At 21.9% G+C, this 18,407-nt stretch overlaps 5 protein-coding genes across 5 annotated transcripts; 3 read left to right on the top strand and 2 right to left on the bottom strand.

Annotated features, from left to right (window-relative positions):
• Positions 1 to 70: 70 nt before the first annotated feature.
• Positions 71 to 1,270, top strand: PVVCY_1204110 (RNA methyltransferase, putative; the record flags this gene model as incomplete). The annotated part of the gene is made up of 2 exons (XM_008625420.1): positions 71 to 1,089; positions 1,180 to 1,270. The coding sequence occupies 2 exons, from the start codon at positions 71 to 73 to the stop codon at positions 1,268 to 1,270; spliced, it is 1,110 nt and encodes a 369-aa protein (XP_008623642.1).
• A 795-nt stretch (positions 1,271 to 2,065) lies between these two features.
• On the top strand, positions 2,066 to 6,361 carry PVVCY_1204100 (WD repeat-containing protein, putative; the record flags this gene model as incomplete). Its single annotated transcript, XM_008625419.1, has 1 exon — positions 2,066 to 6,361. One exon carries the CDS (start codon positions 2,066 to 2,068, stop codon positions 6,359 to 6,361), a length of 4,296 nt encoding a protein of 1,431 aa, XP_008623641.1.
• Positions 6,362 to 6,548: 187 nt separating this feature from the next.
• On the bottom strand, positions 6,549 to 7,961 carry PVVCY_1204090 (G-protein coupled receptor, putative; the record flags this gene model as incomplete). Its single annotated transcript, XM_008625418.1, has 1 exon — positions 6,549 to 7,961. One exon carries the CDS (start codon positions 7,959 to 7,961, stop codon positions 6,549 to 6,551), a length of 1,413 nt encoding a protein of 470 aa, XP_008623640.1.
• Positions 7,962 to 10,348: 2,387 nt separating this feature from the next.
• Positions 10,349 to 11,608, top strand: PVVCY_1204080 (conserved Plasmodium protein, unknown function; the record flags this gene model as incomplete). Its single annotated transcript, XM_008625417.1, has 1 exon — positions 10,349 to 11,608. One exon carries the CDS (start codon positions 10,349 to 10,351, stop codon positions 11,606 to 11,608), a length of 1,260 nt encoding a protein of 419 aa, XP_008623639.1.
• An 899-nt stretch (positions 11,609 to 12,507) lies between these two features.
• PVVCY_1204070 (structural maintenance of chromosomes protein 6, putative) lies at positions 12,508 to 17,549 on the bottom strand (the record flags this gene model as incomplete). The annotated part of the gene is made up of 3 exons (XM_008625416.1): positions 12,508 to 12,551; positions 12,648 to 12,739; positions 12,829 to 17,549. 3 exons carry the CDS (start codon positions 17,547 to 17,549, stop codon positions 12,508 to 12,510), a joined length of 4,857 nt encoding a protein of 1,618 aa, XP_008623638.1.
• Between the last annotated feature and the right edge of the window lie 858 nt (positions 17,550 to 18,407).

Genomic DNA, 18,407 nt, shown 5'->3' with positions numbered 1-18,407 from the left:
ATATAGATAGAGAGCTTATGCATACTTATTTCATATCTCATTATATCAGTAAAAAAGAGAATAAAAAAAAATGAACATTTCAGTAAATATAATAAGGAGATATGTAGGAAGTAATAAATATATTTGTTCATTTCCCTTTTTTGATATTCACCACAAATTGGGTAACAGCATAAAAAATAATCATAGTGTATTTCATTTTAATAGTAAAATTGTTTCATTATTTAGTACCCTTAATGAAAATAATGAATCAAATAAAGATGAACTAACTTCAACTGATTCGAGTTTAAACCCACACTGGATTGGGATTGAACAAAGTGAGGTATATAAGAAAGTTGCTAAAGAAGAACAAAAAAAAATAGACTATATAAAAAAAAATGAAGAAAATAATGAATATTTAAGTATTTCAAAAAGATCAAAACTTATGAAATATATAATACGATTAAGAAAAAAAAGTAATTTTAGAAAAAAAAATAATGCATTTTTTGTTAAAGGTACAAAAACAATTATGAGTTTATCAAGAGATCATAATTTAAACATGGAAGTTGTTTTATCTAATTCAAAAACATTCTTAAAATATTTCAAAGATAAATGTAATAAACTATATTATGTAAATAATGATATATTAAATTATATATTTTTAGATTCATTAAAATTTATAAAAGATAAAAATTATGATTCTGTAGCTATAGTAAAAATTCCAAATATAGAAAATACCAAAACAGAAAAAAAAATAAAATTTTTATTAGCATTAGATCGAATTAGATATGCATATAACCTTGGGAAAATATTAAATATAGCATATTCAATGAATATTGATTTTATATTTTATATTAATAATACAGTAGATCCATATAACCATCAAGTTATGGATATAACTAATGGGAAACATTTATTTATTCCTTACAATGTTGGATCATATAATGAATTAAATAAATTTTGTGAATTAAATAATTTAGTTCCAATTGTTGCACACACAAATGGTATGACACCACAATCTTTTTTAAAAAATATAACTAATCAAGGAATATGTCTTATTTTAGGAAATGAATCAACAGGCCCTCACAAGGACATTTTCTCTTTTGCAAAACCGTAAACCCAAACTACCATTTTTCTCTCCATCATTTTCGTAACTTTTCTATTTATTTACTTTTTTTTTTTTGTTTATTCACTTTTTTACAGGGTCTCCTTACCAATGCATGAGATGACAAACTCACTTAATGTGTCAGTGGCTGCAGGAATTCTCATACACTATCTTAAAAATGGATTATAAAAAAATTATAATATTAACCTTAATAGATAATCATATTTATGTAGCTATATAATCTGGCTCATAAAAACGTGCTCATACTTTTGCATGAATTTGGATTAAAATTATTTATATTTTTTTTTTTTAATTTTGTATTAACCAATAAATATGCTCATTTTATTAATTTGAAGATGCATCTTATTATGCATTCTTTTTTTTTGAAAATGATTGTATACATACATTTGACTATTTGCTTATTCCGATTTTTAGTTATATAATTAATTTTTTCCAATATTGTATTTGTAGAATTTTGTTGCTTTAAAAAAAAAAAAATATATATATAAATAACTCTCATATTTTAAAAATATAAAATTAATTTTGTATCATGTCACGCAAAAATAATAACCAAACATGTGGAAAAAAAACAACATCGATATATTCATTTTTTTAGTTCTACATTTTATCATATAAAAATATATTATTTTTTAAAAAAAAAAAACAACTGATTCATAGAGAGTTGTTTAGTGATTCTCATCAAGCAGTATATGCTTGACTATGCCACATGAGCATACACTAATTTGTTTTAATATTTTACTTTTTTAATTTTATTGATATAGCATATAAAGAAAATAGTATTTATATTGTAACCCTTCTATAACTTTGTAAGGAAAAAAAAACATTTAAAAATTATGTGATTATTTTATTTTACAAAATTAAGTTCGAATGAAGGGATTAACACAAAAAGCGCAATAAATAGTATAAATATAAAGCCAAAAAATAAAGCATAATAACAAAGTATAACTTTATGATGAAGACAAAATGAATAGCATAAAAAGGATTTGTGCTAACCATGGGGTAAAATGTATACACCTTTTGAACTCCAATCTAGTATGCATATCTTTTGGTAATATTATAAAAGTAATAAATATAATAAATAAAGATATACTATTAGAATATGCAGTTTCAAATAGTAGTAATATATATGGATTGATTTATAAAAAATATGATGAAAATAGAGGCATATTAATTTGTCATGGGGTACATAAAATATATGCCTACAAATTATGCATAAGCAATTATAAGTGCACTTTAAAACTGCTATCTAAGTACTGCCTAAACAAATGGATATTAAACATAAAGTTTTTAAATTGTACTAACAAAAAAGATTATACCCTAATTATATGCTTAAGTAATGGATCTGCTATACTATTAGACATATACAAACGTATGATCTTACAAAAATGGAAATTCAATGATATATTTTTATTATATTGTGCCGATATTTATATAAAAAAAAAAAAAAAAGATTATAAAGTTATAATAGCGGGAGGCACACCCTTCAATAAGGTATTACTATGGAGTATAAAAATTGAAAAAAAATTTAAAAAAAATGAAAAAGAAAAGAGTATTATTTCACTAGATCATTATCAAGAATTAAAAGGACATAGAGGTATCATATTTAAAGTGAAATTTTTCAAAAAATCAAAGTATCTTGGTTCAGTATCTGATGATAGAGAGGGTATAATTTGGTCGAAATTAATAAGCGAAAAAAATAATAGAAAAATAAAAAGAGAATATAATGAAGAACTGACAGAAATAAATTATAATAATAAGTTTAATCAAAATGAGTCTACTAATTTTTTGTTATATTATAAAATAAATACAGTATTAATTGGACATGATGCTAGAGTATGGAATATAGAAATGTGTAAACATAAAAACAAAATTTATTTTGTTACTTGTAGTGAAGATTCAACATGTATTATATATGAATTAAAAAATAAAATAAAATCAAATGATTTAAATAATAAAAATGTATGTAGACAAACTGGAATTTCTTTCAAATATTCAAGCACATGCTCAGGGTCAATCCGATTTATTTTATTTAATCCAACTTATAGGATCTTACTTTCAGGATTTGATAATGGTTCTGTACATTTTATTTCTTTTTATAAATTAATAAAAAATAATTCAAAAATAAATCCTATCACAAATGAAGAAGGTAATAATGAAAATAAATCAGAACAAACTTCTGAACAAACCTCAAATCTTTGTTACTATGATGACCAATTTTTAAAAAAAAAAAATATGATAAATTTTTTAGATGAAAGTTTAAATAAAGAATTAGAAAAAACAAATGATTGGGTTAGATCTATAAATCATATAAATATGACTAATATTATAATTTGTACAAATTTTGGAAAAATATATATTTTAAAAGCTAGCCAAATAAAAAATAGATTAACATTGTTACATAAAATAGAAGATAAAAATTGTTTATTAACATGTTTAACTTTTTATGGATTAAATTATATTTCTCTTGGATTTAGTAATGGATATTCTTCTTTTCTATTTTTATCAAATAATAATCTATACAATTCAAATATTATTTTTTCAAAATATTTTAAATGTTTTTCGCATCGAGTAAGTGACATCAATCTAATTCCCCTATCTACTTTAAGTTACAACAAAATTATATCATCTAATGAATATCAAAATATAGTGGATATCTTATATTTGAACTTAAAAAAAAGTGCATCTAATAACACAAAACAAGACCTCTCCAACTTTAACAATGCAACATCTGATAACTCTACATTTTACATGGTCATGTACAATAATGAAATAGAATCAGATTCTGAACGACATAAAGTGAAAAATATTGTCTCGAACTTTTTACTAACAACATTTGATCATACAGGAAATATAAAATTTTTTGGAATACAAAATGAAGATGGAAAAATAAACTTTTTTGAAATATCTGAAACATTTATAGATGTGAAAAATAAAAAATCCAAAATAATATCCTTTAATTATGCATTAAGAGAAAAACAAACAAAAAAAGAATCTCTAAATAGTTTGAATATTATAATATTTTTAGGTGATGAGTATGGTTGTATTTTTATTATCTATTTAAAAATTCCTATCCAAATATATGAAAAAAAAAGAATATATGATTTTGAAAATATTACTATTAAATATAAAGACAAGTTACGAGTACATGGTAATAGAAAAGTGTTTGACATCAAAATAATTGATGGATTCATTTATTCTTGTGGCCAAAATGGAAATATAATAAAATATCAATTATATAAAAATAAAATATATACATTATATAAATTATGTTTGATTAAAATTCCATATTATTCCTCTATTTATAAATTAATTCCAATGTTTATCAATACTACAAAGGGGGAAGACTCTAACCCTCCTTATAACACAACTTGCTCTCAAGAAGACAATATCCATAATATGGTTGTTTGCTGCTTTAAGGAAAAAAAATTTGTTTTATACGATTTAAAAAATAAAATTGAATATATATCAGTAGAATGTGGAGGTTTTAGAAGGCCTTTAAGTATTTTTATGAGATATACAAATAATTTGATGAAAACATTTTCCTTTTGTTTTTGTAAAGATAAAAATATATTTTTTTATTTTAAAGACTTGAATCAAAATAAATCAAATATTATACCATACAATCAAATTTATATAAATTCAGATTTTCATACTAAAAGTATTTCTTCCATTCTATGGATAAACAAAAATTATTTTGTTACCTGCTCAGAGGATGGGACTATCAAAATTTTATTTACCAAGCTAATTAAACAAAGCCAAGAATCGAAACCGTCTGTACTAGACCCTAAAAAAGATCTTAAAATGAATTCTAAAAATAAATATGATCGCAAAAGTTATTTGCGACACCGAATTGAGGTAGTTCAAAATGTCTACAATCATAATGAGCCAATTTTTTCTATCTGTTTTTTAAAAAATTCATTTTATAATTTTCAAAATCTTCGATTTTTAGCAAGTGTTGGAGCAAAAAATTCTATCAACCTTTTTTATATTTTTATAAATAATAATAAAATTCCAATTATATATCATATAGAAAAATTAAAAGTTCCAATTTTTTCGAGTAATCTTCGATTTTTATGTGTTGAAGGAACTTATCAAATATCAGATCAAACAGAAAATAATTATGTTATTCATTTTGATATATTTATTGGAACATCTATGGGTCATATATTTAGATATAATAATGGTATATATGAATTTAAAATATATAAAAATATCGTTTTTTCAAAAATTCAAAAGCGTGCAACCTTAACAAGTTCTTACAACTTACACAGCACAATACTCTCAATTAGTCTAGCCAGCATTTTTACTAATAAAAAAAATTCTAGCCACAAACTAAAAGAAGTACAAAGAATAAGCCACAAACTAAAAGAAGTACAAAGAATAAGCCACAAACTAAAAGAAGTACAAAGCATGAACCACAAATTAAATGACGTGCAAAACAATCTACATACTGAATCAAATATAGAAACAAGCAGTAACATTCCAAGTGATGTGACACAAAAGTTAGACCCAAATGAGTTACACCTTCTCGTTAAAAAAAAAAAAAAAAAAAAATGGAGTGATAACAAAATGCATAATATATTAGTTTCCGGACTAAATAATGGACATGTTTATATTTATCATGTTGAAGAAGATAAAATGGATTTACTTAAAAAAATAAAAGTACATCAAAATGGAATTAATAAAATATCTATTAAAAAAAAAAATAATATTTTACATATTTTTACATGTGGAGATGATCAATCTATTAATATACTTACTATAAAAATTAAAGATAAAATAAAAGATTTTGAAATTATAAAAAATGAAACTAGTACTATCAAAATTAATCAAGACATGACTAACAATTCTAATATACAAAAACGATTTAGAATTTTTATTTTACAAAATACAAATATGCCAAATTCACATTATTCATCAATTAGGTCAATAGTAAATTTCTCAAACTTTGTCATAACAACATCATGGGATCAGTACATATCCATATGGAAAATGAATAAATGGAGCGTCAAAAAATTAGGCAATGAAAATGAAAATAAAAATGAAGACAAAAATAAGCATGTTATTGCCCTGTCTAGTTTCAAAAAATTCAAAATGGCGGTTTATGACGTTTCATGCTTAAACTATTTAGTGGTTAAAAAAAAAAATATTTTAAAAATTGATGAAAATAATCAACAAAATTACGACCGTAAAGTGTACTTATCCGTTGCTGGCACAAATGGAAGTATCGAGTGTTTCTTATTAAGTATGGAAAAATGAAACCCTCATTCTTATTTTATTACTTTAAATACAAACCATTTTTAGTTCCCTCGGGTTTATATTTTTTAAACATAATTAAAATTGCGTTTTATTGCAAAGGTATAAATTTTTAGAAAAAAAATATATGTAACAAGAAATGAAAAGCATAATAAGCAGATATATATATGTAAACAAAATAAAGCAACATTCACACATCAGTAGAAATCAAATTGTTTGGAAAATCATATCCAAGAAAGTACGCCAAATGAGGGTTCACAATAAATGATAAAAAAACAACTAGACCTGCATAACCCTCATATAAAGAATTAGGTCTATCAGGAATATTATAAAATTTGTCAAAATATTTTATACAAAAAAGACCATATTTTAATGCCATATTATACCATTTTTTATCATTAGTTAAATTATATAAATATAAAAAAACAATTCCATTACCTGATATACCATGACATAAACCAAATCCTTTATATAATAATCCTTTCTCCCAAATTAATAATCCCATTTTTTCTAAAAATTTTTGATTATATTTTTCTTTAAAATTAATTGGTACATATTTATATTTTAATAATTCAATTAAAAGGATAATAAATCCTACATTTCCATGACACCATTGAATTAGTTGTTCTTTTTTTTTTACAAAATTATTACCATTATCAATTGTGTAACTTATTTCTTGACTTTTTTGTTTTCTTCGAACTGATGAATAAACATTATATTCATCGGTTAAATAAAATTGTAATATTTCATCTACTACTTTATATATAAGTTTTATATTTTCATTAAGTTTTGAAATAACGACATTTTTACATTTGTTCATTTCATTTTTGTCTAAATTGTTTAAATCTACCACTTCATTGTTATAGCATAAAATTAACGATATAGACAAATCATCAATGTGATTAAATAAAAATAATATAAGTTTATATAGTATTAAAAATATACCTGCATAACCATGGGCACTACCTAAATATATTTGTTTATGCCATTCAAAATATAAACTAAGGAATGTATTACTATAATTTTTTTCACCTTCTGTTAAACCATATTCAAATATTGAATTCATTATATTATATAAATTTTTTAATATAAAAAATTTGAATTTTGTATTTATCCATGTATTTTTACAAAATAATAGAGAATATATATATCCACTTTTTCCATATAATAATTCACAATTACTATTTATTTGTAATAATTCTTTTGAATTATCTTTTAAGTTTTGAATTAAACCTTTTATATTTATATCTACACCCTTATCATTTTCTATATACTTATTTAAAACACATGATAAACTAACTACCCCTATATTACCTTCTAAAAAACTTATACAATTCTTACAAGTATATCTATTTATTCTTTTTATTATATTATTACCAAATTCTAAATATATATAATCATTATTATATTCATATAATACTATGTCCATATATAATATACCACCAATACCACAATAAATCGACTGATTTGCATGCATCTCATTTTCATTGTTTAATTTGAAAGAATATTCATTAATCTTTTTTTTTATCAATATTATATTATGTTCATTCTCTTCAAACTCCTCCAGAAATTCATTTGAAATATACCGCCTACTTTTTTCCATCAAGTTGGGTAGTGAAAACGGAAAGAAAACAAGAAAAGTAAAAATAAAAAATAAAAAATTGATACACAGTTACTATACCCTCACAAATATCTTCTATCTCTGCCCAAATTATAAGGCTTACAAAATTATTCGCAAACTATTCTCCACTATTTTTGTAGTCCCAATTCGAAGTATAGTGAAACATAAATCAAATTGATAAATATTTATTTTTCTGAAAATATGACATATAAAATTAATTGAAGTTTGGGTAAATTTCTCAAAATTATTTTGAAAAAATATTTTTTCCCTTTTTTCTTTATACCAATTTTTTAGTGCCCTTTTTATTAACCTTATCAAGAGTGCTTGAAAAATATCAGCGAAAATATTTTAGTCATAATAACACCAAAATAGTTTATTTGTATAAAATGAACTTTAACAATGATATATATTTACACAATTTTAAGAAATATTATTATTTTTTACATAAAAATTGTTACATAATATTAATAAATATATACCCCTATTTATTTCCATTATTTTTAATATATACATTCCCACAAACTGATATACATATTTAGTGAAACACACACGTCAATATTGTTTCAATCTTTTTGTAAGATCACACTTTTAATTAATTGTTCTCGAAAAAAAAGAAAGATAAACTTATATAATTCATACTCTACACATCCATATGACTTTACAAAGTAAAACTTGTTGACAAACATAACCATATGCTAAAGTATAAAATCATAAAAAATTATAAAGAACTGTATAATGTGTAATTATTATTTTCCCTAATATTTGCATATCGAAATATATAGTAAAGAATAAACCAAATAGATAAAATATATGCCTATATATTTAAAGACCATTAACAAAGTAACACGGTTTAATACAAATCCATTTTTATAATATTATTTGTCACAACACCTTTATGTTTTGTCATTATTCATTTGTTCTTATTCTATATAAATGTGTATAAACTTATTTATTTTACAAAAATAAAAACCTGGGTCCATAATTTGGTAAGCTTATTGATCATATTAAAGTGAAAAAAACATAAAGAATAAGTGGGTGAAATATATAAGTAGTATTAAGGTTGTGAAAGACTAAAGTGTATTGAAAAAAGGCAAAGAAAAATCAAACAAACTAAACTTATAACAATAAATGGACAGTAACTACATAATTATGTGACGGTCTAGAAATGGATAAATAAACAAAAAAAGTAGATTTATTAGGTTATTAATTATATGAATAATTCTTTAAAATCAGCCAAAAATCTTAATTTTCTTAGATATATAAAATGTGCGTGTACTATATATAATGTGTACCTTCTACTTTACTAATAAAATTATAATTTGATAAACTAATAGAAAAAAATGAAAATTTATGATTTTCAATAAGTAAAGAAATATTTTTTTCGAAAATTATTTTAACAAATATATATAATTATTTATTTATTCATGCATTTATTAATTTACACATTTTTGATGTTTTATAATATTATGACGTTGCATATTTCTTTTACTATATATATTGCTGTAAATTTTTAAGACGATTAAATTTTTATTTTATTTATTTTAATAATATTAGATCATAATATTTTGACATTTTTTTTTTGTCATTCTTCATTTATTTCCACTTCTTTTCCCTATTTTACTTTTATAGTTTTCTTAACTTTTCCTTAAAATTTTTACTTTCCCCCCTCTCTCCTTTTTTGTTATTTAATATGATTAAATTTCATATTTTTTTCTTGTGTTTATTCTGTTCAAAGTAAACATTTTAAAAATTTACATGTGTTTGTGCTTAAACTGTTTTTATGTCATTTTTTTTTAAATTGTTTTTTTGTAAAGGCATTTTACTAAGCACTTTTAATAATGTAACAAATTGTGTAATATTTGTTTTATAGATTATTTACTTTTTTTTTCGTCACGCCTTATATAAATATAATATGTTTCATTTTTTTTCAAAAAAATTATTTAATTGAAAAAAAATAGATAACACCCCAAAAAAACAAAAGTATATATTACATATATTTATATATATGCATGGATAATTATAGATACTATATATGTTGTAACCATATAAATATAAATTTTCCACCAATCGGCAATGTGCATTTAAATATGTACTTGTTTTGTTATTAAAGACTATGTAAATTATTTTAATTTATAAAATATTTTGTAACTGTTATATATATTAGTAGTAAAAATTGTAAAAAAAATTAAAAGGGTGCATAGGACTAATATAATAAATGCAACAGAACGTTCAAAAAAAAATATATATAAATAATTATATACAAAAATAACATTATCAAAATTGTAAAAAAAATAAAAAAAAAAATAAAAAAGCTACCTGTATAGCTATTTTTTCTGAACTGTTCATACAAAAAAAAAAAATTATAAGCAATGGCTTTAATAAATTTTAAAGAAAAAATTCAAATTTTGTTAAAGTTAAAAGAATCATTAATACCTCAAATCGATGGAAATTTTATAAAAGATTGGGAATTGGAAGCCCTTAATTATCAAAATACAAGTGAAAATATTATGTGTGAATTAAAAAATGTAAATTTTATAGAAGGTTTAGTTGATGGTATTTCATCACAATTGTCTTATTTAAGAATAAATCTACAAAATTATGAACATATGCTTGAAGATGAAAAAGATAAATTTAAAAGATTATATGTGTTGGCTGCCCTTGGATTAATTGCAAAATTAAAACTTATTTTATTTTTTTCAACTTATATAAATTCAAGAAAACATAAAAATAATAAAAATTTTCCTGTTATGAATGAAACCACTTTTAACCCAGAACAAAATATATCCGAAAATATTTATGATGAAAATCAAAATAAAATAGAAGACAATTCATATGAAAATGATATCCATAATGTTGATTTAAAAGAAGATTCAATATTTACAAATATCGAAGAGCAATATTCACAATTAAGAAATTGTACTGAAGAATATAAAGAAAAACTTTATAATGCAATGGCATTTAATGCTTTATCACATTATAATTCACGTATAAACAATTCGAAAAATACAAATAATAATGATTATATTGATAAAAATGGAGGTATGTACAGTAATAATATAGAAAACAATTCAAGAAATAATAATGATCTTATGGGAAATAACATAAACAATACTAACAATATACATAATAACAGTAATAATTATAATACACATTTTATAAATAATATGCAAAATAATCCCATTAATGTGATTAACAGTTTTAATGTCGAAACAAATGAAAGAGTACGAAGTAATTCTTCTTTAATATCAAAAAAAAAAAAATTACAGCTACCTCAAACCCAAAATAAAACAACAAATTTTCTAAAAAGTTCGCAACCATTAAATGGTATAAAAAATACTCAAAGCCATCATATTATTAACAATTATAATGGTCACTTAAATAATGAAACACATAGATATATAAAACAAAATCAAGATAAAATTTCGAATTATTTACCAAATGCACATCATAATATGAACACGACAAACAATGATAGTTCTCAAATAATAAACAATAATACAAATTTAAATAAGCATTACAAATATGAAAATAATAATAACACACACAACGATAATATTATCCAATCTTATAATAATGAAATTTATGAAATAAATGATAGCACATATAAAAATTGTTACTATATGCAATAAAAAAAATTATAATAAAAATATAAATCATATTACAGTTTTTTGAAAAGTATATATATTGTATGTAGACATTAATGTGAATCCATATTTGTACATCTTAACTTATTTAAGTATAACAAAATTTTTAGTATCTTTTTGAGTTAAGTAATTAAATTATATTTCCTTTCATTTTTGTCATTTTCTATTGTTGTTTTCATTTCCCTATCTTTTTATTTTTCGTCGCTTCATTATTTCTTTTAAAATTATTCGTAAAATCTTTTAAAATTTATAATTCCTTTATTGCTTCAACAAAAAAAACACATATAAAATATTCTTTAATTTGTTATATGACTATTAATTCGAGAAACAATTAAAGATGTCCATATATATATATATATCTATGTGAATGAAACAAGAGCATATTTATAAGTGTTATTATATATGGTATTAAACATTTTTCATAATTTCTTTTTGTTGTTTATGCCTCTTGTAAATGCCCGTCTATATATGCATATTCATGCCATTTTATTTTAGTTTTTAATAAGGGCAAGCTTATTAATGCATATTGTCCTTGCTTACACATTTACCTATTTACCTATTATTATAATTTTTTTTTCTCGTATTTTTTGTATAACATTAATATATAATTTTTTTCAAAATAATCTAAATTATACAACTGTTTTATGTGATAAACACACAAATAAAAAAATACGCACACATATATATTGCCCAAATATATAATTATAATATGTAAACATGAGCAATAACAAGCCATGACCATGCAATAATACAACAATGCTTAAGAGTATGCAATAGCTTCTTAAAATGTATTGTATTGGGTTTGTTTAAAATAAGCCATTTAAAACATTAAAAATACATAAAAAAAATTAAAACGAAAAAAAAAAATAAAAAAATTACATTATTTATGACAAACTAAAGATTTTAGCTTTTTTTTCCTTTGCCTCCTCTGCAAAAAAATAGCATCAATTTGTCACGTATAAGTAATGATTAGAAATATACACACAAAATATGGATAAAATTTTGAATAATTTTTGGGACTTACCTAAAAAGAGCTCTGTTATTTCAATGTGGGGTGTTATGAAGAAGTACTGCTTATTCCCACTGCTTTCAATGAATTTGCAAAACTGTTGCATGCTACAAAGAAAGAAAAGAAAAATGATTTACTTTACAATTGCCATTCGTAAGGATAAAATGGGTATATTACTGCTTCTTTCATATCTTACTTCTTAACCCGAGTAAGCTCATCCATGTAAACATCAAGCTCATCAAACATATGGAAAGACGAACTTTCTGTTAGTGACATAGAGGCTAAAAGAGCCATTTGTATAGTTGATCTTTCTCCACCAGATAAAGAAGATATTTCCATAAATGTATTATTAGATGAATCTTGATTTATTGATACCATAACTTTTATAACTTTTTTAATATCATCAAATTCAATTTTCCCTTTATAATTATTCATACTTTTTAATATACTTATAAAATGGTCAGTAATTTGTTCTTTTGTTTTATTTAAAACATTAGAATATTTAACTTTTCTTAGTTTAATATTAGATAAATGCATATCATAATTTTTTTTTAAATCTGATATTTGTTTCATTTGAATGTTGAAAGATTTTTCTTCATTGGTATATTGATCAATTAAATTATTAAAAAAAATATTCATTGAATTATCTGTTGATTCATTAGTATTAAAACCATGTTTTTTAAGTATTTCAGTTATTTCTATTTTTTTTTCACATCTTTTTTTCCATAAAATATCAGAATATTTTTTTCCTTCTATATTTATTTGATTATTATTCCATAAATTATTTATTTCGTCTTCTACTTGATTATTATTCCATAAATTATTTATTTCATCTTCTATTTGATTATTTTGACATTCATCATTTTGGCTAGAAATAATTTCATTTCCTTTAGCAGGATTTATTATATCATATAAAATATTTTTAACATATTTTTCTAAATTTATTATATCTGCTATTTCCCCTTCTTTATCTTTATCATTCAAATTAGTCAGATTTTCATTTATTTTATTTGAATTTTGATTGTCTATATTTCCATCTTCGTTGCTTTCATCACCTTTAGATATAACAAACATTTTATTGAATGAGCTTAGACAAGATAGTGGAATAGGGACAGAAAATGATTCCTTTTCAAACTCATTCCGTACAGGATTTTTTGTTGTAAATCGAATATCAATATATGCATCTTCATAATTATTACTAACATTTTTGTCATTTATTGGTGAAGACAATTTAGGATTGTCATTTATTGGTAAAGGCAACTCAGGATTGTCATTTATTGATAAAGCTAATTCAGGATTGTCATTTATATTTTCATCCATATTTATGATTATATTATTTTTCTCTGTTCCTTTTTTAAGTTCATCATTTTTATTATTTACTTTTTTTTCGATAACAGCATTTTCAATTTCTACATTTGAGGTTCTATCTTTTAATATTAAAAATGGATTATTTAGAAAAACATTTTCAAGGACACAATTTGCATTTAATGTTTCAAAATATATAGAATGTAATTTATTTAAAGATGCTATAAATTTTTGTTTATTTTTTATACATACTTCATCATTTTTTAATTTATCTTTTTCAAGTTTAGTTAATATTTCATTTAAATTATCGAATTCTTCTGCCATATTATTCATTTTTTTTTTTTTTCTTTTTAAATAATCTATATGTGTAGATAAAAAATATGTATGAAAATTTGTAAAATTTTCTGCATTTTTTTTTTTATTTTCAATTACATTTATGTATTCAATAATTTGGTTAGTATTTTCATCTATTTCATTAATTTTTGCATCTAATTGTTCAGAAAATATTTTATCATGATTCTGTATAAGTTCATCAACATTTTTTATTTGATAAGTTAATTCATCTTGTGAAAGTTTACATTTTTTTATAGATTCATTTAATTTTTCTATCACATTTTTATATGATAATATCTTTTTAGATGTAACACCAATTTCATCTCTTTTTTCCATTTTTTCATTTTTTAACTCTTTTAGTTGTTCTTCTTTTGTTAGTCCACTACTATCTCCCTTGTCTTTACCATTTTGATTATTTTCCTTATTATATGAATTATTATTTTCATTTTTTTCTAAATTTAAAAAAACTGGAGCTCTATAATTCTCTTCTTTAAATGGCTGATAGTGTAACCCACCATTACCCATCACTTTAACTAAAACATATTCATTAACAACATAAATAGATTTTATATTTCTTTTATTATTTGTATTTAATATTTCTTGTACTTCACTTGAATCATTGCAAATTAATGTCTGAGCAATTTTAAAATTATCATAGAGATAAAATAATAAAGATGTAGGAAGTAAATCTATATTTAAATATGAATATATTGTATTTCCATTAATTTTGTTCAGAAAATATTCAATATTTTGTAATAAACTTTTACGATTTATATGTTTGAATGAATTTGTAACTATTATATTTAAATTTTTTATATTTCCTTTTCCAAAATTACTAGCTTTTATTAGATTATTTTTATCTTCATAACAGCTGACTAGCCATGAATAAAATATATCACCAAGATGTTTTTCAATTATAGAAAGAATTTTATCATTTTTAGCTAGATCATTCATTTTTATATATTCACCAATAGGTCCAATAGGTTCATATTTAAATGCACTTTCATTTTTTCCATAATTTTTAGATACATTATTGGTTAGTTGCCATTCTTCTGGAATTGGAAAATAATCTTTTTCTGATTTATTAATAATTTTATATACATGTTTTATATTATTCCAAATTGAATATATATCATAACCATATATATACATTTTTTTTTTAATATGAATATTTTTAATTTTTTGTATTTCAGTAGCTTGACTAGTAATTATGTCTATTTGCTTATCAATTTCTTCAATTCTATTTTGTATTTTTTTTATAGAATATTCTAAATCATAAATTTTATTTTCTTTTTGACTAATTTCTATTTGTAAATCTTTTTCTTTTTTTTTTTCATTTGCCATTTTTTCATTTAAAGAATTCATTTGCTGTTCATATTTATTCAAATGTTCTTTTAATAAATTACTATTTTCTTTTCTTTTGTTTAGCATATTTAAATCGTTTAGTGTACTTTCTTTTTGATTTATATAACAATTTTTTAAATCTTCTAATTCATTTAGCATACTATCATATTTATTTATTTTTTTCATATTCTTTATAACATATTTATAGACATTATTATCCATCTCTATTAAATTTTTTAATTCTTCTTTAATATATTCATTTTTTATAGCAAGATTACACATTTGATTTTCTATATTATTTATTACTTTTTCATTTTTTAAATTTTCTGATTTTAAATATTCATTAAAAAGAAGTATTGTATTTTTTAATAGCTCATAAAATACAAAAACCTTATAACCATTATCATATTGTTTTAATTTTTTAAATTCATATACTAATAAATCATTTCTTTTTTTTATATTATTTAATTCTTCTACTTGTGGTGCTAATAAAACTTCTTTTTGTTTTATCTGTTTTTCACATTCTTCCAATAAACTAGTTTCTTTTTCAATTTCTTCTTCTACAATATCTAACCCAACAGATGACATAAAAAATTTATATAATCCTTTTTCACTAATATTACTGAAAAACATTTTACCTTTTTCTTGATCTAAATATACACATGGACTTTTTATATTTAATTTTATTACATTAAGATAGTTTTCTATATATGCACGTTTTTGTACTTGCTTAAATATTGCTTCTCTATTTTGTTCTGTTATTTCTCCTACTGAATTATAACTTGCATCTAAAATAGATGGGTTCTCTAATGCATTATTAATCGAATGAATCCGTTTTGGTGTATCATCAGATGTGGGATACATTAAACCAGATCTTCGATTAAAATAGTTAAGTCCATAAATATAAAATTTACTACTATGAGAAGATATAATTCTTTTTACAACTAATATATCTCCATATAAATTTCTTTTAAATGAATTAGGACCTGAATTTGATAAAAATATTTCTATATGACAAATTAAATTTTTTTTTGTTTTATCATAATCTTTTATATAATTAGCTATACTTGTATCTCGACCTGCATTTTTTCCTTGGCTACCTAAACCAACAGCTACAGCTTGAGCTATCGCACTTTTACCTCTTCCATTTTTTCCAATAATTATATTTTTATAACAATTAAAAGATAATTCTAAATTTTCATGATTTAAAAAATTACGTATCCTCAATTTTATAATCTTCCCTGTAGTTCCATAAAAACTTTTTATGTCTACATCTTCCAATACACTAATATTAAATACACTATTTTCTAAACCCTCATCATATAATTCTTGTGTATCATTTTTATTTGATGCTCGTCTAGGGGTTTTATTCACATTTTTATTGCGACTTTTTTTAGCACTTCCCTTTTCTTTATCTTTAATTATATCTTCTAACCAATCGGAATCATCACTATTATTTCTGCTACTACTACTTCCTTCTTTTCTTTCAGATAAATTATTATTATTTTTTTTTTTACTTGTTCTTGTTTTTCTTGAAAAAAATGAAACTGAACTATTTTTACTTGAATCTAATATGTCCAATTCATTTTGTATATCACTAGGATTGTTATTTAAATCGGTACTTATTCTCATTAATTTTGTATTTTTTTTATTATGACTAATTTTGTCACTTCTTTCTTTTTCAACTTCATTTTGTTTAGTATTGTCCATATCAAGTAATAAATTATTATCATATATTTCTAAACCATTTACAACAAAATCGTTGTTAATTTGGATCATATCTTCTTCGTAGTTCTCTCCATGATTATTGTTTTCACTTAAGTTTCCTGACTCATCATTTTCATTTCTTTTTCTTTTTTTTTCATTTTTTTTAGCAAATGTATTTAAATATGTTTCATCCGTTCTTTCAGAATTATCATTAGTATCTAGATGCATCTTACCATTTAATCAGTATTTATTTGCCACTTTTCAAAATTTTCAACTCATAAATAATAAATCTGATTGTCATAGCAACCGGAGTGTTCTAAGAAGTCAAAAGGAAATACAAATATGCTAATGAAACACAAGAACTGTAATTATATATGTTTGGATTTATGTATGCGCATCGAATATATACCTTGCCAGGACATCCATATGATAATTTAATTGTCCTTTATCCCTTCCTTTACTATGTAACGTATTTTCTTTTGTTTATTTATTACTTAAATCTTTAATCAGTTTGTGTACCTTTATTATTCCTCTACTTTTTAGTATCCCCTTTTTTTCTGCTTTAAAATAAACAATTAATAAGGTACATATTTTATGAAATTGGAATGTATGCCATATTTTTTTACTACTCACTTTTTTTATGCATAAAATGTTGCTACAACAAGTATAAAAAAATAAATAAAAATAAAAAAAGTATAAAAAAAAAATGTTAAAATAATTAAAAAAATAATAATAAATCCCTTAATTGCATGTAACAGTGAATTATGACACAATAATATACAGAAGAAAAAAAAAAATTATATTTTTAAGATAAAACAAAAAAAATCACTTAAATATGAATTTGATAGAAGAACAAATTTTATTATGTGCTTTTTCTTTTCAAAGTCTATCCTGTTTTTTTTCTTTCCCCCCAAAAAATACACATACTACACAATAAGCATATATAAATACGCTTTCACATAATATTGTATTTTTTTTTTTTTTTAATTTTAGACTTACAATGATTATAAAAAGGAGGAAATGGGATTAGAAAATATGATATTTACAAATTAAAAAAATGTAAAAATGTAAAAATATAAACATACG

Source organism: Plasmodium vinckei (assembly GCF_900681995.1).
Source record: "Plasmodium vinckei vinckei genome assembly, chromosome: PVVCY_12".
In the NCBI taxonomy this organism is placed as follows: Eukaryota; Apicomplexa; class Aconoidasida; order Haemosporida; family Plasmodiidae; genus Plasmodium; species Plasmodium vinckei.
Note: the sequence above shows the minus strand (reverse complement) of the source record. Positions and strands in the feature narration are given on the sequence as shown.